At 45.1% G+C, this 23,160-nt stretch overlaps 1 protein-coding gene across 1 annotated transcript in view; it reads left to right on the plus strand.

Annotated features, from left to right (window-relative positions):
* Positions 1-23,160, plus strand: part of LOC137379033 (receptor-interacting serine/threonine-protein kinase 2-like) — a 46,910-nt gene that overhangs the window by 18,053 nt on the left and 5,697 nt on the right. The window contains exons 4-10 of the mRNA XM_068049617.1: positions 3,716-3,765; positions 4,795-4,953; positions 5,556-5,632; positions 7,771-7,843; positions 14,941-14,979; positions 16,745-16,783; positions 18,734-18,772. Coding sequence (XP_067905718.1) covers positions 3,716-3,765; positions 4,795-4,953; positions 5,556-5,632; positions 7,771-7,843; positions 14,941-14,979; positions 16,745-16,783; positions 18,734-18,772 — 476 coding nt within the window. The remainder of the gene's footprint in view (positions 1-3,715; positions 3,766-4,794; positions 4,954-5,555; positions 5,633-7,770; positions 7,844-14,940; positions 14,980-16,744; positions 16,784-18,733; positions 18,773-23,160) is intronic.

Genomic DNA, 23,160 nt, shown 5'->3' on the forward strand with positions numbered 1-23,160 from the left:
TGCAGAGAGTGAGCACAAGATGATAACTTGTTGCAAAGGTCCGCTGTCCTCTCGTAAAAGAGGAACAGCTGAACACCTAACCTAGCCCTACCCATGAATAGCCTATAGACATGCCTGCTGGTCTTCCCCATTCTATCAAGGGGAACATAATCTAGTCCTTTATTATATCTCTATCAAACCTCCCTAGTGTGAACCACCTCCTTTACCCTTGACCCCATTCCCACTAAACTTCCTGGTCCCCATACCACCTGACAGTGTAAGTGGTTCCCTTTCTTCAGGTCCTATATCCCTCACTTTCAAAACCATTGTTATCATCCCCCCCTAGCCCTCAAAAAAGCTTGCCCTCGACAACTCTCTCCTTACAAACTACCATTCCATCGCCAACCCCCAAATCACAGAATCGTTACAGCACGGAAGGAGGCCATTCGGTCCATCGTGTCTGCACTGACTCTCCAAAAGAGCTTTTTAACTAGCGCCGCTCCCCAGCCTTCTCCCTGTAGCCCTGCACATTCTTCCTTTTCACATAAAAATCCAATTCCCTCTTGAATGCCTCATTTGAACATGCCTCCAACACACTCTCAGGCAGTGCATTGCAGATCCTAACCACTCGCTGCGGAAAAAGTTTTTCCTCATGTCATTATTGCTGCTTTTGTCAATTATCTTAAATCTGTGCCCTCTTGTTCTCAATCCTTCCACCAATATGAACAGTTTTTCCCTATCCACCCTGTCCAGACCCCTTTATGATTTTGAATGCCTATCAAATCAATCTTCTCTTCAAGGAAAACAGGCCCAACTTCTCCAATCTATCCATGTAACTGAAGTCCCTCATCCCAGGAACCATTCTCCTGAATCTTTTCTGTACTCTCTCTAATGCCTTCACATCTTTCCTAAAGTGTGGCGCCCAGAACTGGAGGCAGTACTCCAGCTGAGGCCCAACCAGTGTTCTTCATAATTCTTTCCAATATAACTTCCTCACTGTTGGCGCCCATCTTTTTCATAACTCCCTGTTTCAATCTCTGCAATCAAGTTTCCACCCCCCACAAAGCACTAAAATGGCCCTCGCCAAGATCCCAGTTGACACCTCTGACAGTATTCTGCCTCACTCTGTAGCTTTTTGATAGGGTCGACCACATCATTATCCTTCAATGCTCACTCCTTTGTAGGCCAGATCAATGGGGCTTCCTTACATGGTTCCACTCTTGCCTATTCGATCAGAGCCAGGACACCTTCAGCAGTGGGTTCTCTTTCTGCCTTTTCACTGTTGACTGGGAAGTCCTCCAAGTATCTATCCTTGGCCCCTTCCTCTTCCTCCCCTTCCTCTTCCTCTTCCTCCTCCTCCTCTTCCTCTACATGTGTTTCGTTGGCGATATTATCTGAAAGATATGGGGTCACCTTCCACATCTACAATGACACCTAGCTCCACCTCTCCACAATCTCTCTTAAACCCTACCCCTGTCTAAGTGTTGTTGGACTGCTTTCCCTGCATCCAGTTTTGGATGAGCTACGATTTCCTCCAACTAAACATTGAGAAGACCAGATTATCATCTTTTGTCCCCACCACCAAATCTGCATCCTTGTCCCTGATTCCACCCCACTATCTCAATCTGATGTGAGTGTTCATAATCTCAGTGTACTATTTGATCCGGAGTTGAGCTTCTGACCCATATCCTTTCCATCACAAAGCCCTCCATAATATCTAATGTATCTGTGACTGTCTCAGCCCATCTCCTGACCAGCCTCCCCTCCTCCTTAAACTTCAGGTCACCCAAAACTCTGCTGTTTATAACCTATCCTGCTGCAAGACCCACCTTATCCATTATCTCTATCCCTACTGATCTACATTGGCTCACAATCCCCATTTAAATTTCTCATCCTCATATTTAAATCACTTCATGCCCTTGTACTCCATATCTCCATGATGTTCTTGACATCCTTTTTTTTACACCTCTGTGAAATGTATAGGCCCATTTTTCTATGTCTTATTAATGTAAGTTGTTATTCTCAAAATAATTGATACAATGAGCTTTAATTCTATGACATTCAAACTTTTTGTCACAGTTTTTGTCCTAGTTACTTACTGTTGTGTCCTTTCTAAGTAATGCTAATGTGACAGATAAATGATTTGATATTAAATTCCAAAAAAGCAGCAGCATTTTGCGCGAGCCAAGCCACATTGGAAACTGTGATTAAATACATAATAGATTCCAGGGGGCATTATTCAGGGAAGTGTATTAGGAGAGGAAGCAGCGATGCCCCCACAAAACCCACCGCAGCCTGTGATGTTTCATCCAGAGCTAACTGAACGCTTTCAACAGCTCCCTGCATTTTGAAATGAAAGAAAGACTTGCATTTATTTAGTGCCTTTTGCAACCTCAGCATGTTCCAAAGCCCTTTACAGTGAATTAAGTACTTTTGTTATGTATGAATTGATTTGTGCACAGCAAGATCTCACAAACATCAACGAGATAATGAACAGATAAGTTGTTTGAGTGATAAATATTGGCCAGGACACTGGGGAAAACTCCCTGCTGTTCTTCCAAATAGTACCATGGGATCTTTCCTGTCCACCTGAGAGCGTAGATGGGGCTTCAGTTTGATGTCTGATTTGAAAGACTTCACCAGGACCTCCTGTGTTTTCTGTTCAGACGTTTCCCAAATGTTCAGTATTTTTGAAGTTCTTTAGTGACAAGTGACTGATCTTTGCATTGTAGCCTGTTCGTGGTTAGTGCTGCCACTGAGACCATACTTGATTCTACTCCCTCTGCCATTCTGTCTTTTCTGTCTGCTCCTTTCACCTTGCATTCTTGTTCTGATAAAACTGAAGTTTAGTTTATTGCCCATACTTGGCTCCTTGGTTAATGTAGTTTCTATATCATGTTTAGTCATTGCAGAAACTAATTTATCCAGGGGCTTCTCCCTTGTTGCTGGTCACTATTTCTGGTTGTATTTCTTGTACCATTGGTATTGTGTGTCTAGATTTTCTGGGGTTTGGGAACGGCAGGTCTCAATGCTGCTTCTGTGTTGATGGATTTAGGATTTATTCACCCGTCCAGGGGCAACACTTCAGGACAGACGTTGCCAAACTACCAGCATTTACAGATTCAAACCATGAAGCCAGTAGCCTAAGAAACACAACTAGAAGTAGCTATGGAGCAGGGGGCTGGATTGTGGGAGGGACCAAGTCACTAGGGCATTAATGCCACGTATGACACATGTTCTGCAGTTTGGACAAGCAGGGGCTAATTTTCTGAGTTTATGCTAATGGTCTAGAGCCTGTACTGTGCATTTGGGGGATTCCAGGGTTTACTATCTGCTCTTTCCCGATCTGGATACTGGTGGTTAGTGCAGACTCGGAGGCCCTGCCAGATCAAATCCCTCAATAAATGGACAATTGTCCATCTGGTTGATTGCTTAGCCTTTAACCAGACCTCACAAGTTTAACACTAAAACAAGATACTGCAGATGCTGGAAATCTGAAATAAAAACAGAAACTCCTGGAAATACTCAGCAGGTCTGGCAGCATCTGTGGAGAGAGAAACAGAGTTAACGTTTCAGGTCTGTGCCCTTTCATCAGAACTGATGCCAGACTTGCTGAGTGTTTCTAGCATTTTCTGTTTTTATCTCACAAGTTTAAAGCTGTAATACTGTATAGCTGTAATTCCTGAAATCAATTATAACATAAATTTATGACTATTTTCTATTTATAATCTTGTAGTTATGGAATTGTCATCTGGGAGATACTATCCTGCCAAAAACCTTATAAAAGTAAGTACAACTTTGTATGTGTTTCAATAGCTTAGGGTGTGTGGAGGAGTTATTTTCGATATATGTGGATCATTTGTCAGACTTGATCTTGGGTAACTAAACTAGGTGCCTGGGTTTATTAAAAACCAACAGAGAATCCTGAAGTGATGAATTTTATTTTATTATATTTTTATTATACTACACACATGCAGTGTCATGAGCCAGTTGCATTTTCCATGCTCGTCTAATCCTTTTTTTCAATTATATATATTTCTTATCCAGTCTAATCTACAGACCCTATCTGGTAACCACTGTACCTATTCTGTAACCCATCATTAAGGGATCTCGCTCTCTGTTACACTGGAATGGGTCCCATGTTGTGGTCAGGGCTTCTGATGCAATGCAATAAGTGCGATCACCATTACTGAATGGTTTCCAAGACCATGTCAAAGGGCAGTCTTAGAGGAACAGTCGGTTTAAGAATCACAAGCATAACTTTCATTTTATGGCTGCAAACGCTTGCCAGTGGCCGCAGAAAGGTGCAGGTCCAAGGGAGTGAAGGTCTCGTTACTGCCTTGCACAGTGGGCGGATTGTGCAACTTGGCCTTGCCCGAAATAAAATGGTAGCCAGCACTGTGGACAGCGTCCATTTATATTTCCAGTTGACAGACAAACCACCTCTTGAGGTGCTTGCTTGCTTCTCGAATAGCCGGTCGCATTTCCTTACCTACTTCACATTACTGCCACTGACATTAGGCTGGTCAGGCCAGGGGGTTGGTGGCAGTGCTGTAATATGAAGTGGATATTACTCTCTAATGTAATCAAAAGCTGCAGCTTTGTGATTGACAGTTCACTCATCCAAGAAATGGCCAATTTTTAAAAACCTAAAATTGAAGGGCCAACCTTTTGTTGAACAGCAGGCATAGAAGAGTTTGCGCATATTTCTAATTGCATCAAGCAATGTGTTATCCTGTTTAATGGGACAGAAATATTGTTTAGCTATTGGTCCCTAAATTGTACTCTGTGGTCACTGAGGTTTCTCTTTCTCAGATGCTGTAAATTCTCAGCATCTAAAAGTCTGTGTAGAAAAGGGGGACAGGCCAGACCTTCAAGAGATTCCTGCACTTAGACCAGAATCTTCTGATGTACTTATTGATCTGATGAAAAGATGTTGGCATGCGAACCCTGATGAACGTCCAACCTTTGCAAGTATGTTTTAACAGTCACTATGTTATGAAACATGACTCCACCCACAACCTTCAACCCTATCCCACAAGCTTCAGTATTTCATGAGTCAGTAGTTGTAGTTTCTTGTGACAAATATATATTCCTGGCCTTGTGTTTTGCACAGCTCCTGACTCTCTCCAACACAGCCTCAAAATGGGTTTGGTAGACTTACTGCCCCACCAAAACCAATGTTACAGCTACTGCCATTTTGAAAGGCTGGAGGCCCTGCTGGTTTTCATGGGACAGGTCTCGCGATTTGTGGTTCTATGAAATAGTTAGGATCCCAACTGCAATTTTAAAGGACACAGAGACAAGTCTGCAGGACCATGTGGGAATGATCTGGGAATATGTGAGAGTCAGTCTGCAGGACCATGTGGGAATGATCTGGGAATATGTGAGAGTCAGTCTGCAGGACCATGTGGGAATGATCTGGGAATATGTGAGAGTCAGTCTGCAGGACCATATGGGAATGATCTGAAATGATTGAGAGTCAGTCTAATCTGGAGAAATTGGTGAGATGGTTACAGTGGATAGATTGAGAATATGTGCAGATTTACAGTGTTTAGTTATCTTTTTTGTCACAGGGTGTGTTTATGAGCTTGAACAAGTACAGTCAAATGAACAGGAGCTTCGATTGGCAATCCAGACCCTGACAAAACAGGTACAGTTTACCGTAGCACTATGCTGGCCTTGTCCCTCATGCAGCTTCTGCCAAACTAGTGAATTGTTTCTTGTCGACTTGATTCTGTCTGCATTGTTCAATTTGTTTATTTCCCTCCTCCTTTTTACAGCCTCTCCTTCTCTCCTCCCCTGAATGTAATGCCTCCCCTGCTTGAGGTACTGTTCCTCAGGCAATGGGCACCTTTCAGTACCTCACTGAAGTGCCAGTTTTTCACTTGTATACCTAGACAGTGTATGATGGTGTGCTATTTAACCATAGAGGGCATTGAGCTAGGACCTGATTCCCAACAGGCATCCAGCAGGGGTCAGGATTGGGAAACCCGGCTTATTTTTTTCCTCCCATGTTTTGAAGTTAAAGTTAGTGCCCCTACTGTTGATGTCACTCAATGCATATGCTAGAGGAGAAATGACACTTTAATGACGGATGATGTACTTTTGTGCGACTCTTAATTTAGCATTTCAAATTGCTGTGTTATTACCCACGATAGGCCCTTAAAAATCTGTACTTCACCCTGGTGGTATATTAAAGCAGTGTGAGATTGAGTGAGTCTGTAATTGTGCTGCTGAATGCTTTTCACAATTCAAATTGATGTAGCACAAATATTTTGCATGATATTTAGTAACAGAGTAGACCATTCAGGCCCTTGAGCCTGTTCTGCCACACAGTGAGATCAAGTCTGACCTGTATCATTCACCCGCCATAGCTCCATATCCTGTTATGCCCTTGCCTAGCAAAAATCTGTCAATCTTGGTTTTAAAATTATGAACTGCATTAGCATCTACTGCTGTTTGTGGGCGAGATTTCCACACTTCCACCACCCTTTGTGTGAAGAAGTGTTTCCTAATTGGTCTGACTTAGATTTTAAGGTTAAATCCCCTTGACCTAGACTCGCTCGCTAGTGGAAAATGTTTCTCTTCATCAACCTTATCGACTCCTTTCAAATCTGAAAAACCTCATTTAAATCACCCTTTAAACTTCTCAATTCCACTGAATATGATGTTAAACTCCCTGAGCATACGCTTTATTTTGTACCCATTATTTGTAACACAAAACTGTACGAGAAAACAGATATTTTGTTTATGTGCAATGGATAAACTAATGCAAGTGTGTCTTATTTAATTTATATTGGGAACGCTTTTTTAATTGCAGTCCATACCTACTGTGAATAAAACAGCTGGATTGCAACATATTCTGCTCCTTCATTGGGTACAAGAAATTGTATTGTAATAAGGCAACTCTGGTGTTAATCCAGGGCAGTATTCCAGTGGATTTACAAGTGTTTTGGGAAGGGTTACTGGGAAGGTCCAGGAAGAGGTTGCAGTAATGCCAGGACAGGATTATCACCAATGAGCCCTTTCACAATATATTACCAGCTGTAAGAGTAAATTGAAAAAGCATGAATGAAGGCAGAATATCTTGAAATTGTGTAGTTGTCTGGTCAGTACCTGAAAGGGCTGATGTTTCTAGTGGGACGTTAATCACAATAATGCCCAATATTTTACTGACTTTTGGACAATGGTTTAGTCCAGTTTTTCCACAGAGTAAAGAGATGGAGGTATCCAGGAATTTACCTCCTGCACAGGTTTTGGCAAGAAATATGAAGCAGCTAGCTCTGAATTGGGCAGATCACCTGACATGTCTTCCTCGAACCCAGGAGAGCTTTGCATCTTTGGTTGGTTACTCCCGCTTGATGCTTGCCCAGGATCATTTATTCTTTACTGTGAGACTGAGGTGATGGAAGAACATGGAGCAGGGCATCAAAGGGATGGCAAGACCCATGGAGCAGGGCATTGACAAGAGGTCTGATTAGAAGATGAAATAAATTAAGAAGTGATTAGGTGATGTTAAGCTGGTGTTTGAAAAGTCTGTGGATTGTAGGAGGGAGGAAACTCTGAGGGAGATGCGCAGCTATGAAGACCTGGTAAGGAATGTGTTAGAGTATAAGACTGTGTAATCAATCTTGATTCCAACATCATGAGGTTGAAGTGATTAGGAAAGATGTGTAGGATAACATTTTTGTAGCTTAGAAGCAAAAAGGGAAAAAGTTCAAAGCAGCTCTGATTGGAGTTGCGGGTGTTTATTTATTTCCTGATCTTTTTATTTTTCCTTCTGTGCAGGAGTCACAGAGTGTGGATGGAAGTGCTGCCCCGAGCTCCTCAGGATATAGTGAAGACTACAGTGCCCTCCAAGGTAACTCTCATCAGGAGCTTCCTTCCCAGATTCACATTACTGTCCAAATTAAGGCAGAATATTTTTGTTCCAATACAGGCAATCCTATCAATCATTGGTCAGCAATCCAGCCTTCAGATCTATCACGTTTGACATTTTATAATGTTATTCTTCAAACGAAAGTTCTGTATCCCACTCAGACCGGTGCTGCGGACAGCTCTCAAATATCCACTCATCCTTACTTTGGTCATGCTGCTCAGGGAGACGTACAGTGCAGAAGCGTCATAGATCAGAGCAGATCACCCAGTACAGGGGTTGTCGTAGATCAGAGCAGATCACCCAGTGCAGAAGTGTCATAGATCAGAGCAGATCACCCAATGCAGCTGTGTCATTGATCAGAGCAGATCACCCAGTGCAGCTGTGTCATTGATCATAGCAGATCACCCAGTGCAGCAGTGTCATAGATCAGAGAAGATCACCCAGTGCAGCTGTGTCATTGATCAGAGCAGATCACCCAGTGCAGCTGTGTCATTGATCAGAGCAGATCACCCAGTGCAGCAGTGTCATTGGTCAGAGCAGATCACTCAGTGCAGCTGTGTCATTGATCATAGCAGATCACCCAGTGCAGCAGTGTCATAGATCAGAGAAGATCACCCAGTGCAGCTGTGTCATTGATCAGAGCAGATCACCCAGTGCAGCTGTGTCATTGATCAGAGCAGATCACCCAGTGCAGCAGTGTCATTGGTCAGAGCAGATCACCCAGTGCAGCTGTGTCATTGGTCAGAGCAGATCACCCAGTGCAGCAGTGTCATTGGTCAGAGCAGATCACCCAGTGCAGCTGTGTCATTGGTCAGAGCAGATCACCCAGTGCAGCAGAGTCATTGATCAGGGCAGATCACCCAGTGCAGCTGTGTCATTGGTCAGAGAAGATTACCCAGTGCACTATGTCATAGATCAGAGCAGATCACCCAGTGCAGCTGTGTCATTGATCAGAGCAGATCACCCTGTGCAGCTGTGTCATAGATCAGAGCAGATCACCCAATGCATCTGTGTCATTGGTCAGAGCAGATCACCCAATGCATCTGTGTCATTGGTCAGAGAAGATCACCCAGTGCAGCTGTGTCATTGATCAGAGCAGATCACCCAATGCATCTGTGTCATTGATCAGAGCAGATCACCCAGTGCAGCAAAGTCATTGATCGGAGCAGATCACCCAGTGCAGCTGTGTCATTGGTCAGAGCAGATCACCCAGTGCAGCTGTGTCATTGGTCAGAGCAGATCACCCAATGCAGCTGTGTCGTTGGTCAGAGCAGATCATCCAACGCATCTGTGTCATTGGTCAGAGAAGATCACCCAATGCATCTGTGTCATAGATCAGAGCAGATCATCCAGTGCAGCTGTGTCACTGATCAGAGCAGATCACCCAGTGCAGCTGTGTCACTGATCAGAGCAGATCACCCAGTGCAGCAGAGTCATAGATCAGAGCAGATCACCCAGTGCAGCAGAGTCATAGATCAGAGCACATCACCCAGTGCAGCTGTGTCATTGATCAGAGCAGATCACCCAGTGCAGCAGAGTCATAGATCAGAGCAGATCACCCAGTGCAGCTGTGTTATTGATCAGAGCAGATCACCCAGTGCAGCTGTGTCAATGATCAGAGCAGATCACCCAGTGCGGGAGGTGTCGTAGATCAGAGCAGATCACCCAGTGTGGGAGGTGTCGTAGATCAGAGCAGAAAACCCAGTGCGGGAGGTGTCGTTGATCAGAGCAGATCACCCAGTGCACCTGTGTCATAGATCAGAGCAGATCACCCAGTGCGGGAAGTGTCATAGATCAGAGCAGATCACCCAGTGCAGCTGTGTCATAGATCAGAGCAGATCACCCAATGCAGCTGTGTCATTGGTCAGAGCAGAACACCCAATGCATCTGTGTCATTGGTCAGTGAAGATCACCCAATGCAGCTGTGTCATAGATCAGAGCAGATCACCCAGTGCAGCTGTGTCATTGATCAGAGCAGATCACCCAGTGCAGCAGAGTCATAGGTCAGAGAAGATCACCCAGTGCAGCTGTGTCATTGATCAGAGCAGATCACCCAGTGCAGCTGTGTCATTGATCAGAGCAGATCACCCAGTGCAGCAGAGTCATAGGTCAGAGAAGATCACCCAGTGCAGCTGTGTCATTGATCAGAGCAGATCACCCAGTGCAGCTGTGTCATTGATCAGAGCAGATCACCCAATGCAGCTGTGTCATTGATCAGAGCAGATCACCCAGTGCAGCTGTGTCATAGATCAGAGCAGATCACCCAGTGCAGCTGTGTCATTGGTCAGAGAAGATCACCCAGTGCAGCTGTGTGATTGATCAGAGCAGATCACCCAATGCAGCTGTGTCATTGGTCAGAGCAGATCACCCAGTGCAGCTGTGTCATAGATCAGAGCAGATCACCCAGTGCAGCTGTGTCATTGGTCAGAGAAGATCACCCAGTGCAGCTGTGTCATAGATCAGAGCAGATCACCCAGTGCAGCTGTGTCATTGGTCAGAGCAGATCACCCAGTGCAGCTGTGTCATAGATCAGAGCAGATCACCCAGTGCAGCTGTGTCATAGATCAGAGCAGATCACCCAATGCATCTGTGTCATTGGTCAGAGCAGATCACCCAGTGCAGCTGTGTCATAGATCAGAGCAGATCACCCAGTGCAGCTGTGTCATAGATCAGAGCAGATCACCCAATGCATCTGTGTCATTGGTCAGAGCAGATCACCCAATGCATCTGTGTCATTGGTCAGAGCAGATCACCCAGTGCAGCTGTGTCATTGGTCAGTGAAGATCACCCAATGCAGCTGTGTCATTGGTCAGTGAAGATCACCCAGTGCAGCTGTGTCATAGATCAGAGCAGATCACCCAATGCAGCTGTGTCATTGGTCAGAGCAGATCACCCAGTGCAGCAGTGTCATTGATCAGAGCAGATCACCCAGTGCAGCAGTGTCATTGGTCAGAGCAGATCACCCAGTGCAGCTGTGTCATTGGTCAGAGCAGATCACCCATTGCAGCAGAGTCATTGATCAGGGCAGATCACCCAGTGCAGCTGTGTCATTGGTCAGAGAAGATTACCCAGTGCACTATGTCATAGATCAGAGCAGATCACCCAGTGCAGCTGTGTCATAGATCAGAGCAGATCACCCAGTGCAGCTGTGTCATTGATCAGAGCAGATCACCCAGTGCATCTGTGTCATTGGTCAGAGCAGATCACCCAGTGCAGCAAAGTCATTGATCAGAGCAGATCACCCAGTGCAGCTGTGTCATTGGTCAGAGAAGATCACCCAGTGCAGCTGTGTCATTGATCAGAGCAGATCACCAAGTGCAGCAAAGTCATTGATCAGAGCAGATCACCCAGTGCAGCTGTGTCATTGATCAGAGCAGATCACCCAGTGCATCTGTGTCATTGGTCAGAGCAGATCACCCAATGCATCTGTGTCATTGGTCAGAGAAGATCACCCAGTGCAGCTGTGTCATAGATCAGAGCAGATCACCCAATGCAGCTGTGTCATTGATCAGAGCAGATCACCCAGTGCATCTGTGTCATTGGTCAGAGCAGATCACCCAATGCATCTGTGTCATTGGTCAGAGAAGATCACCCAGTGCAGCTGTGTCATAGATCAGAGCAGATCACCCATTGCATCTGTGTCATTGATCAGAGCAGATCACCCATTGCATCTGTGTCATTGGTCAGAGCAGATCACCCAGTGCAGCTGTGTCATTGGTCAGAGAAGATCACCCAGTGCAACTATGTCATGGATCAGAGCAGATCATCCAACGCATCTGTGTCATTGGTCAGAGAAGATCACCCAATGCATCTGTGTCATAGATCAGAGCAGATCATCCAGTGCAGCTGTGTCATTGATCAGAGCAGATCACCCAGTGCAGCTGTGTCATAGATCAGAGCAGATCACCCAGTGCAGCTGTGTCATTGATCAGAGCAGATCACCCAGTGCAGCAGAGTCATTGATCAGAGCAGATCACCCAGTGCAGCAGAGTCATAGATCAGAGCAGATCACCCAGTGCAGCTGTGTTATTGATCAGAGCAGATCACCCAGTGCAGCTGTGTCAATGATCAGAGCAGATCACCCAGTGCGTGAGGTGTCGTAGATCAGAGCAGATCACCCAGTGCGGGAGGTGTCGTAGATCAGAGCAGATCACCCAGTGCGGGAGGTGTCGTTGATCAGAGCAGATCACCCAGTGCGTGAGGTGTCGTAGATCAGAGCAGATCACCCAGTGCGGGAGGTGTCGTAGATCAGAGCAGATCACCCAGTGCGGGAGGTGTCGTAGATCAGAGCAGATCACCCAGTGCGGGATGTGTCGTAGATCAGAGCAGATCACCCAGTGCGGGAAGTGTCGTTGATCAGAGCAGATCACCCAGTGCGGGAGGTGTCGTAGATCAGAGCAGATCACCCAGTGCGGGAAGTGTCGTAGATCACAGCAGATCATTCACTTCCCCCATGCAGTCTCCCCTCTGCGTCTCCCATTCAGCATAGTTCAAATTGGGAATTGAAGGAAGCAGAGAATTTCAAACTGCTCTCACTCTCTGATGTTTAATTTTGCAGCTGCAACACTCAGTGCCTCCTACTGCTTGTTTAAAATTTATGTTTCACCTTTTGCAGTGTCAGGCAGCATCTTGGTGGTGGGGTGGGGGTTGGGGTAAATGATCTACTCCCAGGCTAAGGTCTGAGATGCTCCATGAATCTGCAGAGGTGATGACAGCCTTGAGCTCTGGTCTCTTCTTCCTCACAACAAGAAGAGGCAGTGTAAAATGAAACAAAGGAAATGGACTACTCACGTTTCCACAGTACTGACAAGTTGTGTTAACCAGCAGTCTTTGCTTGTACCAGGTGTCAGATTAGTATTGGGACACCAAGAGTTCTCATTTTGAGAACTGACCATAAATACTGACCAAACAAAAAAGTAAGACAACCAAACATTGACCTCGTCCAATTGAACGGCAAATCCATTCACTGGAATTTCAAAACTAGATTCAAGCCAGTTATTAGAAGCTCTTATTGGTTTGAATTCTGTTTCTCTTCTTTCGTGCAACTCTTCAGCTGCACAAAGCTTTTAACAATAGAAACATTGTATCTGCGGAAGGTTGCAGTTCAACTCAAAAGCAAAATACTGCAGATGCTGAAAATCTGAAGTAAAATCAGAAAATGCTGGAAATACTCAGCCGATCAGGCAGCATTTGTGCGGAGAGAAATGGAGTTAACGTTTCAGGTCTGTGACCTTTCATCTTTGAACTATTTAGAATGAGTTTAATTTATAGGAGGGGTATGAGGTCAGGAATTCTACAACCTTCACTTCTGGTGACTGTTTGCTTCAGTGCCAGGTGTTTTATACAAAGCTCAGTGTATGACCGTTTCTTGATAATGTTATGGTCAGATGGGAAGTAGTGTGGGTGACTTCTACTTTTCACCTCTCAACTGACCGCCGGTAGTGTTTTAAAAATAGTTTTAGTCCCTGTGTGTTTCAAGGGTCAAATAAATAGACAAATGACAGGTTCTCTTGTAGGTTAAAAAAGAAAGATAATTATTTATTTTACACAGTAACCGAAAAATGTTCGCAACCTCACTCACTCGCGTATTCACGCACACACAAGAAAAGATAGAGAGTAGAGTGGTAGCATACAGTTCGAGTCCAATTGTGGCAAACAAGTCCGTTGTTTTAAGAAAACCTTTAGAAGCTTTTTGGAAGGAAATCTTTCAGTGGTGCAGGCCTGAAAGTTCTTTGTTTTGAAAATGAAGCAGTATTGCAGGCTCCTTGTGGTTAAGCCTTAATCCAAAGTCAATGGGGGAAAATCCTGGTTCCCTTTCACAGATAGGGAATTCCAAAGTCACCTTGCAATTTCTCTGCTGCAGTAGTTAGAAGATGTTATCAGCAGGGCTCCTGCTGAGCTGGGACTGTCTCACAACTGTTCTGGCTGGAAAAGACCTTCTCTGGCTGTTTGGCCTGTGCGTCGCCCATCTCTCTCCAGAGGAATACCTTTTAAGGTAGAAGCTTGTCAGGTTGGGGTTTCAGTCAGGTGACTAAAGGCTTTCTTCCCTGGGTGATTCATACAATGTTCCAGGATATGGGAACCTGAATGTGGTCCATTCTGATGAAGTGGTGTTCTTCACACCCATTGTGATGACCTTGGCCACAGAGGCTGGTTGTCTGCAAAAATTCTTTGTTAGTTCATTCCTGTAGGTAGGAGTCATCAATATTTAATGGACTCCTTTCAATTTAATGGGTTCTCCCCAAAGTTAATTCCAACAAGGTTAACAAGTTTCAGCTTCAGCAGACAAATATGTATATTTCCAATGTGGTTGCGGGGGGTGGGGGGGGGCGCTCTTCTTCCATTTCATTGTATAGTCAAGTGCCACAGTTTTTTAATTTTTAATTTTATAATTTCTACGGTTTATTTCATCACACTCCTTCCAAACATGACAACATTATCCATCAGATTATTATTGGATATGGTGCCTGAATGAGTGCTCAGCTTTTCCTGGGATAAACCGTTCAGTCCTTCCCTACCTGGTGTGCATGGATGGGATGATATCAGCCAGATAGATTCCCTTAGAGCATGTGCTTATTGTACAGAATGAACACAGTGAACACAGGCCCAGTCTCTTCCGATGGGCTTCTCAGTATTAGCATGTACACAGCATGTGCCAGTGATGCTGAGCTGATTTTCTTCAAGGATATTCCGTTCTCTGACATCAGCACTGGATGGTCAGCCCACTGTTCACTGAAGAATGTAGTTAATGTGCAGAGAAAGAGTCACATGCTAAGCACTGGTACTTCTCCAGCTTCTCGTTTACCTACACCTGGAAGGGAGATAAGCTTTTTGTTTTATTTGATCTCCCCTGCATCCTTGCTTACATGGTGCAGTTCCTTTGTGTCACCACTAGGTAGCAGTACAGGCCAGTTGTTTTGGATTGTACAGGGTTACATATTGACCCAGTGTTGTCAAAAATGACTTGACCTGTGTTTTAAAGGATGCCGACATCAGGAATACAGAGGTCCTTCTGCTCAAAGATTAATTCCTGTTACAATATCCCCTGCTGATTTCTAATCGTTCTTTGTGTTGTTTAGAACCAGTTGAGGAACAGAATGAACACATCAACTTAATCGGTAAGCCATAGCTTTTTCCCCTCAAAGAAATAGTACGCCGGGAGCCACTGAGGTTCTATTTTTCAAAGTCTTCACTTGAACCATGGGGGCTTTCTTGTTTCCTGTCTCTGCTGCTTGAGCTGATCTCACCTGGCGCCGGAGTAATTGTTTTCAGTGTCCCTGGACTATAGTCTGTGTTTCTGACATGTGCTCATTGGCCCTTGCTGGAATGTCCGTGTGTGTGAGTGCGTGCATGCGTGTGTGTGTGTATGCAACAGAGGGCCAGTTCAGTGAGGTAACCTTGCTAGACTGGGCCATTGGGTGGTGGTAACAGTATAGGCCGGACACAGGAACTCAGCCTTGAACTATTTGCTGGTGGATGAGGACTGGAGGAGCTTCGGCTGTGATGCCCACTGTGCTCAAATAATCTGCCATCACTGGCTATCGAGGCCACCTGTGTGAGTCTGTGCCTTGAGACCAGGATGGAAGAAAAGTGACTAAAGCAAATGGCGTCTGGCAGCATAGCTGTTAAAATGCTCACTTCACACTATGTGAGTGCCAGGGCTACCCAGTGCCCCTGGTTTATGGTGAGCTGTGCTATCACAGGCTAGTGTAGCGTCACTCACCAAAGCATGCCAGCTTCACCACACTGCAACTGCTTGATCTGGCAGCAGAAAACCTCAGTCTCAGATTTTAAAAAAGCCGTCGGAAGAGATGTGTTGTGGTTTGGCTCAGGCTGATCTGATTGGATGGTTTCAATGAGTTTACTGGTTCACTGTCTAGCTGGTGCCCAGTTAAAGGTGGATCAGAAGTGTTAACACAGCAGCTCCTGTGAGATGTGATGCTCAGGAAGGCTCTGGGTCTGCCCCTGGCCTGGGCTGAGTTCACTGACCCTTGGATATCGTGGGGTTGCAATGACCCTCAACATCCACAGAATAGAGAAGGGGAAGCGATAAACCCCAGGGTTCCTGATCCTGATCATGATTTAGTAATCCTGCTGGAGAGTGGACAGCAAATGAGGGCAGGATCGGGCTCAAGTGGGATGCCCTTTAGTCGAGTGGTCTGCTGAAGTTCACTGCCTGTGTGATGAGTGGCTGCTTGCTGAGGTACTGGGGGTTGGGGATGAGGTGGGTGGGTGGAAGGCTGTGGTTTGTCGTGGAATTCTAGCTCCGTGTCAGCCCAGGAGAGGAGAGAGAGTGAGGAATAAAACCACACTTGAACCTTAAACAGCTCATCTCTGGTTTGGACCTGATTTGATCTGTCACCGTACCAGGAGTTCTTTAATAATGAGGAAGATAGGGCAGCACAGATTAGTGAAGAGCTTCGATTGAGTAACTAAGGAGGAACTGTTTGCACAGGCAGGAGGACTGGTAACCATAGGACACAGATTTAAGATAATTGGCATAAGAACACGAGGAGAGATGATTTTTATTATGCAATGAATTGCCCAATGATCTGGAATGCGCTGCCTGGAAGGGCAGTGAAAGCAGATTCAGCAGGAACTTTCAAAAGGAATTTGGATATATACTTGAAAAAGTAACATTTCCAAAACTATGGGGAATGGGACTAAGTGGATGGCATACAAAAGAGCCAGCACAGGCTTGACGGGCTGAATGGCCTGCATTGGTGTTGACTCATTCTACATTCTATAAGCAGCTATATCCTCGTACATATTAAAATAGCAAAATCTGTGGATTTCTGACTGCGAATAATATGAGATTAGTATATCAGCATTCTCACTTCTAACCAATTCTTTCCATTTTTAAAATTTGTCTAAACAAAACAGAACCTGTTCCGGAAACCAACTTCATAAAGGAGCTGGCCGGTGAGTTTGATGTTGTCTTCCTGTGGTGATCTAGCTCTGTGAGTGGCTCCTCGCTCGCCAGAATCTCTATTACAGGTTGCAAAGGTAGTAGGAAATATGAAGAGTAATTTTCCTCTCTGGGCGCTTCACAGGGGAGCCAACAGACACAACATACCCAAGGTGTCCAGCACCTGTGAGAAGAGAGAGACTGCTTCCGGCGTAGAGATTATCCAGGGGTTGGGGATGGTGTGGAAATGAGGAAATAAAACTCATCTCGTAAATCTTTGGGGTTCGATTGTGATCTCTGGAGATCAGCATGAGCTGCAAGACCAGGTTTCTGCAGACACTCCTCTGCTCAGGCACTCAATGGGAGGATAGTGTGGCCAGTGGGCATGGAATGTTTGTCCCTCACCCTACCCCCCATTCTAATGAGCCTGTGTCTACTGCATTTATAGACTCCAGTCCGTCCATTTGCAGATAGCCCAGGCTATCATAGGGCAATGTAGTGGGAGCAGAGACCCGATGCAACTATTCCCTCCTCCATTTACTCTTTTACTGTGCCCAGATATTAAATATTCTCCCGGTGTAAAGAAGAAGAAAAACTCCCTGTGCCCAGCCGGACAGACGGCGCTCCTGTGCCCAGCCGGACAGACGGCGCTCCTGTGCCCAGTCGGACAAACGGCGCTCCTGTGCCCTTCCATCCTGGATCAATTTATTGAAGTGAACAATGGGTTATTGGTGAGAAAGATTGGGAGAGAGTGGGTGATGTTATAATCCATGAGGATGAATTTGAAGCAGTCTGTCATCCTCTGACCCCCAATTATTTTAATATACGCAGCAATGGTTATTTACATGATCACCACTGCAGGAATTGAATCTGTTGGATAATGGTTATCATATACAGGTGGGGATGTGGTAGGAATATGGAATTAGTGTAGGATTAGTATAAATGGGTGGTTGATGGTCGGCACAGACTCGGTGGGCCGAAGGGCCTGTTTCAGTGCTGTATCTCTAAATAAAAAAATAAAATAAATATAGATCACAATTATCAAGACAGTGGGATGTACCTGCCTATATGCTCAGATTGTGCTCTTAACTCCTGCCCGCATGTCACAGTTGGTTGGTTAGTTCTTCACCATTCTGTCGTTCAGCAGGAAAGCTGCCAAAGTCTGGGTTGTGCAGTCGGATCAAGGTTCAAAGCCCTACCAGGCTGATGGGACACATTTGTACCCAATGGGTGTGAGTTGACACTCTGTAATACTGAGACTAAATTGGCAACCTCACTCAGATCACAGGATGGCTGGTGTGGGGAACTCAATGCTGTACTGTTTCAGTAAGGGCTACTTCACTGCATTTGGGGCTGGGGAACTTCACGGTGCAGTTGGTTGAACTTCAGTTGATTTTGAGGCCATTGGGTTGTGGGATTGGAGCCAGGATTTCCTGTCTCCGCTGTCCTGGTGCATGCTGGGAGTGCATGGCAGCAAATTTCACCCGTTCACATTAATGGTCCAAGAGATCAGAGGCTTGTGTGGAATTTTTTTGGCAAGCACTCCCAGTGCTGAAGTGAAAATTCTCAGCCTCGGTGCCTGAAACAGGGAAAGTGAATATTTAAAATAATTAATAGATGTCATGCCTTTGCATGTCAGTGCACAGCCAGCTGTCATCCCAGCATGGAGCAATACTGGTTCACTTCGCCCACCCCCCACCAATACCGAGGTGTCAATAGCAGCCTCGTTGCTTGAGGACAGTGAGCAGTGTGTAAGGAAGTAGTCTGCAGTGATAGGGGAGGACTGATCCGGAACAATCTCTCTTCTGCTGACTCATGGTGCCAGTTAAGAGCAGGGCCATTTACCCTGTCCTCTGACCCCACGAGGCATGTGTCTGAGTGAAGACTGGGAGAGGGGCAGAAATTGAGGCTGCATACTCTTTAAAAAAAAAAATGACAATGTTTTTCATTTTATCTCTTTGTAGAAGCAGCTCAGAATACCAGCCAAGAAGAAATTGTAAAGTGTGAGTAATTGTGTTACACTGTTTGATTGGTAAATACTATTACTAGCTGGGAATTTCCAGTCTGTGAGCTGATTCCCAGCAGGAAAATTGATCCAATCATGGTTAACAAAGAGAAGTTAAAGATTGTATTAGATCAAAGAAAGAGGCTTATAAAGTTGCCAAAAAAGCAGTAAGGCTGAGGATTTTGGAAAGATGTAAAGGTAACAGGGTTGTAGTGGTGGGTGATTTTAACTTCCCCTATATTGACTGGGACTCATTTAGTGCTAGGGGCTTGGATGGGGCAGAATTTGTAAGGAGCATCCAGGAGGGCTTCTTGAAACAATACGTAGATAGTCCAACTAAGGATGGGGCCGTACTGGACTTGGTATTGGGGAATGAGCCCGGCCAGGTGGTCGAAGTTTCAGTAGGGGTGCATTTCGGGAACAGTGACCATAATTCCATAAGTTTTAAGGTACTTGTGGATAAGGATAAGAGTAGTCCTCGGGTGAAGTTGCTAAATTGGGGGAAGGCTAATTATAACAATATTAGGCAGGAACTGAAGAATTCAGATTGGGGGCAGCTGTTTGAGGGTAAATCAACATCTGACATGTGGGAGTCTTTCAAATGTCAGTTGATTAGAATCCAGGACCAGCATGTTCCTGTGAGGAAGAAGGATAAGTTTGGCAAGTTTCGGGAACCTTGGATAATGCGGGATATTGTGAGCCTCGTCAAAAAGAAAAAGGAAGCATTCGTAAGGGCTGGAAGGCTAGGAACCGACAAATCCCTTGAGGAATATAAAGACAGTAGGAAGGAACTTAAGCAAGGAGTCAGGAGGGCTAAAAGGGGTTATGCGAAGTCATTGGCAAACAGGATTAAGGATAATCCCAAGGCTTTTTATACGTATATAAAGAGCAAGAGGGTAACCAGGAAAAGGGTTGGCCCGCTCAAGGACAGAGAAGGGAATCTATGTGTGGAGCCAGAGGAAATGGGCGAGGTACTAAATGAGTACTTTGCATCAGTATTCACCAAGGAGAAGGACTTGGTGGATGATGAGCCTAGGGAAGGGAGTGTAGATAGTCTCAGTCATCTCATTATCAAAAAGGAGGAGGTGTTGGGTGTCTTGCAAAGCATTAAGGTAGATAAGTCCCCAGGGCCTGATGGGATCTACCCCAGAATACTGAGGGAGGCAAGGGAAGAAATTGCCGGGGCCTTGACAGAAATCTTTGCATCCTCATTGGTTACAGGTGAGGTCCCAGAGGACTGGAGAATAGCCAATGTTGTTCCTTTGTTTAAGAAGGGTAGCAAGGATAATCCAGGAAATTATAGGCCGGTGAGCCTTACGTCAGTGGTAGGGAAATTATTAGAGAGGATTCCTCAGGACAGGATTTACTCCCATTTGGAAACAAATGGACTTATTAGCAAGAGGCAGCATGGTTTTGTGAAGGGGAGGTCATGTCTCACTAATTTGATTGAGTTTTTTGAGGAAGTGACGAAGATGATTGATGAAGGTAGGGCAGTGGATGTTATCTATATGGACTTCAGTAAAGCCTTTGACAAGGTCCCTCATGGCAGACTGGTTCAAAAGGTGAAGTCACACGGGATCAGAGGGGAGTTGGCAAGATGGATACAGAACTGGCTCGGTCATAGAAGACAGAGGGTAGCAGTGGAAGGGTGCTTTTCTGAATGGAGGGCTGTGACTAGTGGTGTTCCGCAGGGATCAGTGCTGGGACCTTTGCTGCTTGTAGTATATATAAATGACTTGGAGGAAAATGTAGTTGGTCTGATTAGTAAGTTTGCGGATGACACAAAGATTGGTGGAGTTGCGGACAGTGATGAGGATTGTCAGAGGATACAGCAGGATATAGATCGGTTGGAGACTTGGGCGGAGAAATGGCAGATGGAGTTTAATCCGGACAAATGTGAGGTAATGCATTTTGGAAAGACTAATGCAGGTGGGAAGTAAACAGTAAATGGCAGAACCCTTAGGAGTATTGACAGGCAGAGAGATCTGGGTGTACAGGTCCACAGGTCACTGAAAGTGGCAACGCAGGTGGATAAGGTAGTCAAGAAGGCATACGGCATACTTGCCTTCATCGGTCAGGGCATAGAGTATAAAAATTGGCAAGTCATGCTGCAGCTGTACAGAACTTCAGTTAGGCCACACTTAGAATATTGCGTGCAATTCTGGTCGCCACACTACCAGAAGGACATGGAGGCTTTGGAGAGGGTACAGAAGAGGTTTACCAGGATGTTGCCTGGTCTGGAGGGCATTAGCTATGAGGAGAGGTTGGATAAACTCGGATTGTTTTCACTGGAACGACAGAGGTGGAGGGGCGACATGATAGAGGTTTATAAAGTTATGAGCGGCATGGACAGAGTGGATAGTCAGAAGCTTTTTCCCAGGGTGGAAGAGGCAGTTACTAGTGGACATAGGTTTAAGGTGAGAGGGGCAAAGTTTAGAGGGGATGTGCGAGGCAAGTTCTTTACACAGAGGGTGGTGAGTGCCTGGAACTTGTTGCCGGGGGAGGTGGTGGAAGCAGGTACCATAGAGACGTTTAAGAGGCATCTTGACAAATACATGAATAGGATGGGAATAGAGGGATATGGACCCCGGAAGTGCAGAAGGTTTTAGTTTAGGCAGGCATCAAGATCGGCGCAGGCTTGGAGGGCCGAATGGCCTGTTCCTGTGCTGTACTGTTCTTTGTTCTTTGATTGGGAGCATAATAGAATTCAGCAAAGGAGGACCAAGAAACTGATGAAGAAAGAGAAAAATAGAATGTGAAAGTAAACCAGCGAGAAACAAAAATGGATTTAAAAGCTTCTATAGGTATGTAGAAAGGAAAAGATTAGCAAAGACAAATGTGGGTCAATTACAGGCAGAGACAGGGGAATTTATAATGGGGAATAAGGAAGGGCAGAGAAACTAATCAAATACTTTGTGTCTGTCTTCACGGAGGAAGATACAAAACATCACCCAGAAATAAGAGAGAACAAAGAGACAAGCAAGAATGAGGAACTGAAAGAAAGTAGTATTAATAATAAAAAAAAGTAGTACTGGAGAAATTAATGGGACTGAAAGTTGAACAATCCTCTGGACCTGATCATCTACATCCCAGAGTGTTGAAAGAGGGGGCTGTAGAGATAGTGGATGCATTGGTGATCATCTTCCAAAATTCTACAGATTCTGGAGCGGTTCCTGAAGATTGGAAGGTAGAAAGGAGGGAGGGAAAAAATGGGGAACGACAGACCTGATAGCCTGACATCAGTAATAGGGAAAATGCTAGAATCTATTAGAAAGGATGTGATAAATGGACATTTAGAAAATAATGCTAGGATTGGGCAGAGTCAACATGGATTTATGAAAGGGAAATCATGTTTGACAAACCGGATGGAGTTTTTTAAGGATGTAACTAGCAGAATAGATGGGAACCAGTGGATGTGGTGTGTTTGGATTTTCAGAAGGCTTTTCATAAGGTCCCACACAGGAGGTTAATAAGCAAAATTAGAATACATGGTATTGCGGGTAATATACTGGCTACACTTGAGAATTAGTTAATAGACAGAAAGCAGAGAGTAGGAATAAATGAGTCATTTTCAGGTTGGCAGGCTGTGACTATTGAGGTACTGGAAGTATCAGTGCTTGGGCCCCAGCTATTCACAATCTGTATCAATGATTTGGATATGGAGACCAAATGTAATATTTTCAGTTTTGCTGATGGCGCAAAACTAGGTGGGAATGTGAGTTGTGAGGAGGATGCAAAGAGGCTTCAAGGGGATTTAGACAGGCTGAGTGAGTGAGCAAGAACATGGCAGATGGAATATAATGTGAAAAAATGTGAAGTTATCCACTTTGGTAGGAAAAACAGAAATGCAGAGTATTTCTTAAATGGTGAGAAATTGGGAAGTGTTGATGTCGAAAGGGACCTGGGTCCTTGTTCATAAGTCACTGAAAGCTAACATGCAGATACAGCAAGCAATTAGGAAGGCAAATGGTATGTTGACCTTTATTGCAAGAGGATTTGAGTACAGGAATAAAGAAGTGGTGTTGTGATTGTATGGAGCCTTGGTGAGACCGCCCTGGAGTATTATGTATAGTTTTGGTCTCCTTACCTAAGGAAGGATATACTTACCATAGAGGGAGTGCCACGAAGGTTCACCAGACTGATTCCTGGAATGGCCTGGATTGTCCTATGAGGGAGATTGAGAAGACTGGGCCTGTATTCTCTAGATTTTAGAAGAATGAGAGGTGATCTCATTGAAGCAGACAGGGCTCGACAGGAAGGGTGTTTCCCCTGCCAGTGGTGGGGGGAGGGGGGTCTACAACCAGGGGGAACAGTCTCAGAATAAGAGGTAGGCCATTTAAAACTGAGATGAGGAGTAATTTCTTCACTCAGATGGTGGTGACTCTT

This window comes from Heterodontus francisci, chromosome 17, assembly GCF_036365525.1.
Source record: "Heterodontus francisci isolate sHetFra1 chromosome 17, sHetFra1.hap1, whole genome shotgun sequence".
Classification (NCBI taxonomy): domain Eukaryota; kingdom Metazoa; phylum Chordata; class Chondrichthyes; order Heterodontiformes; family Heterodontidae; genus Heterodontus; species Heterodontus francisci.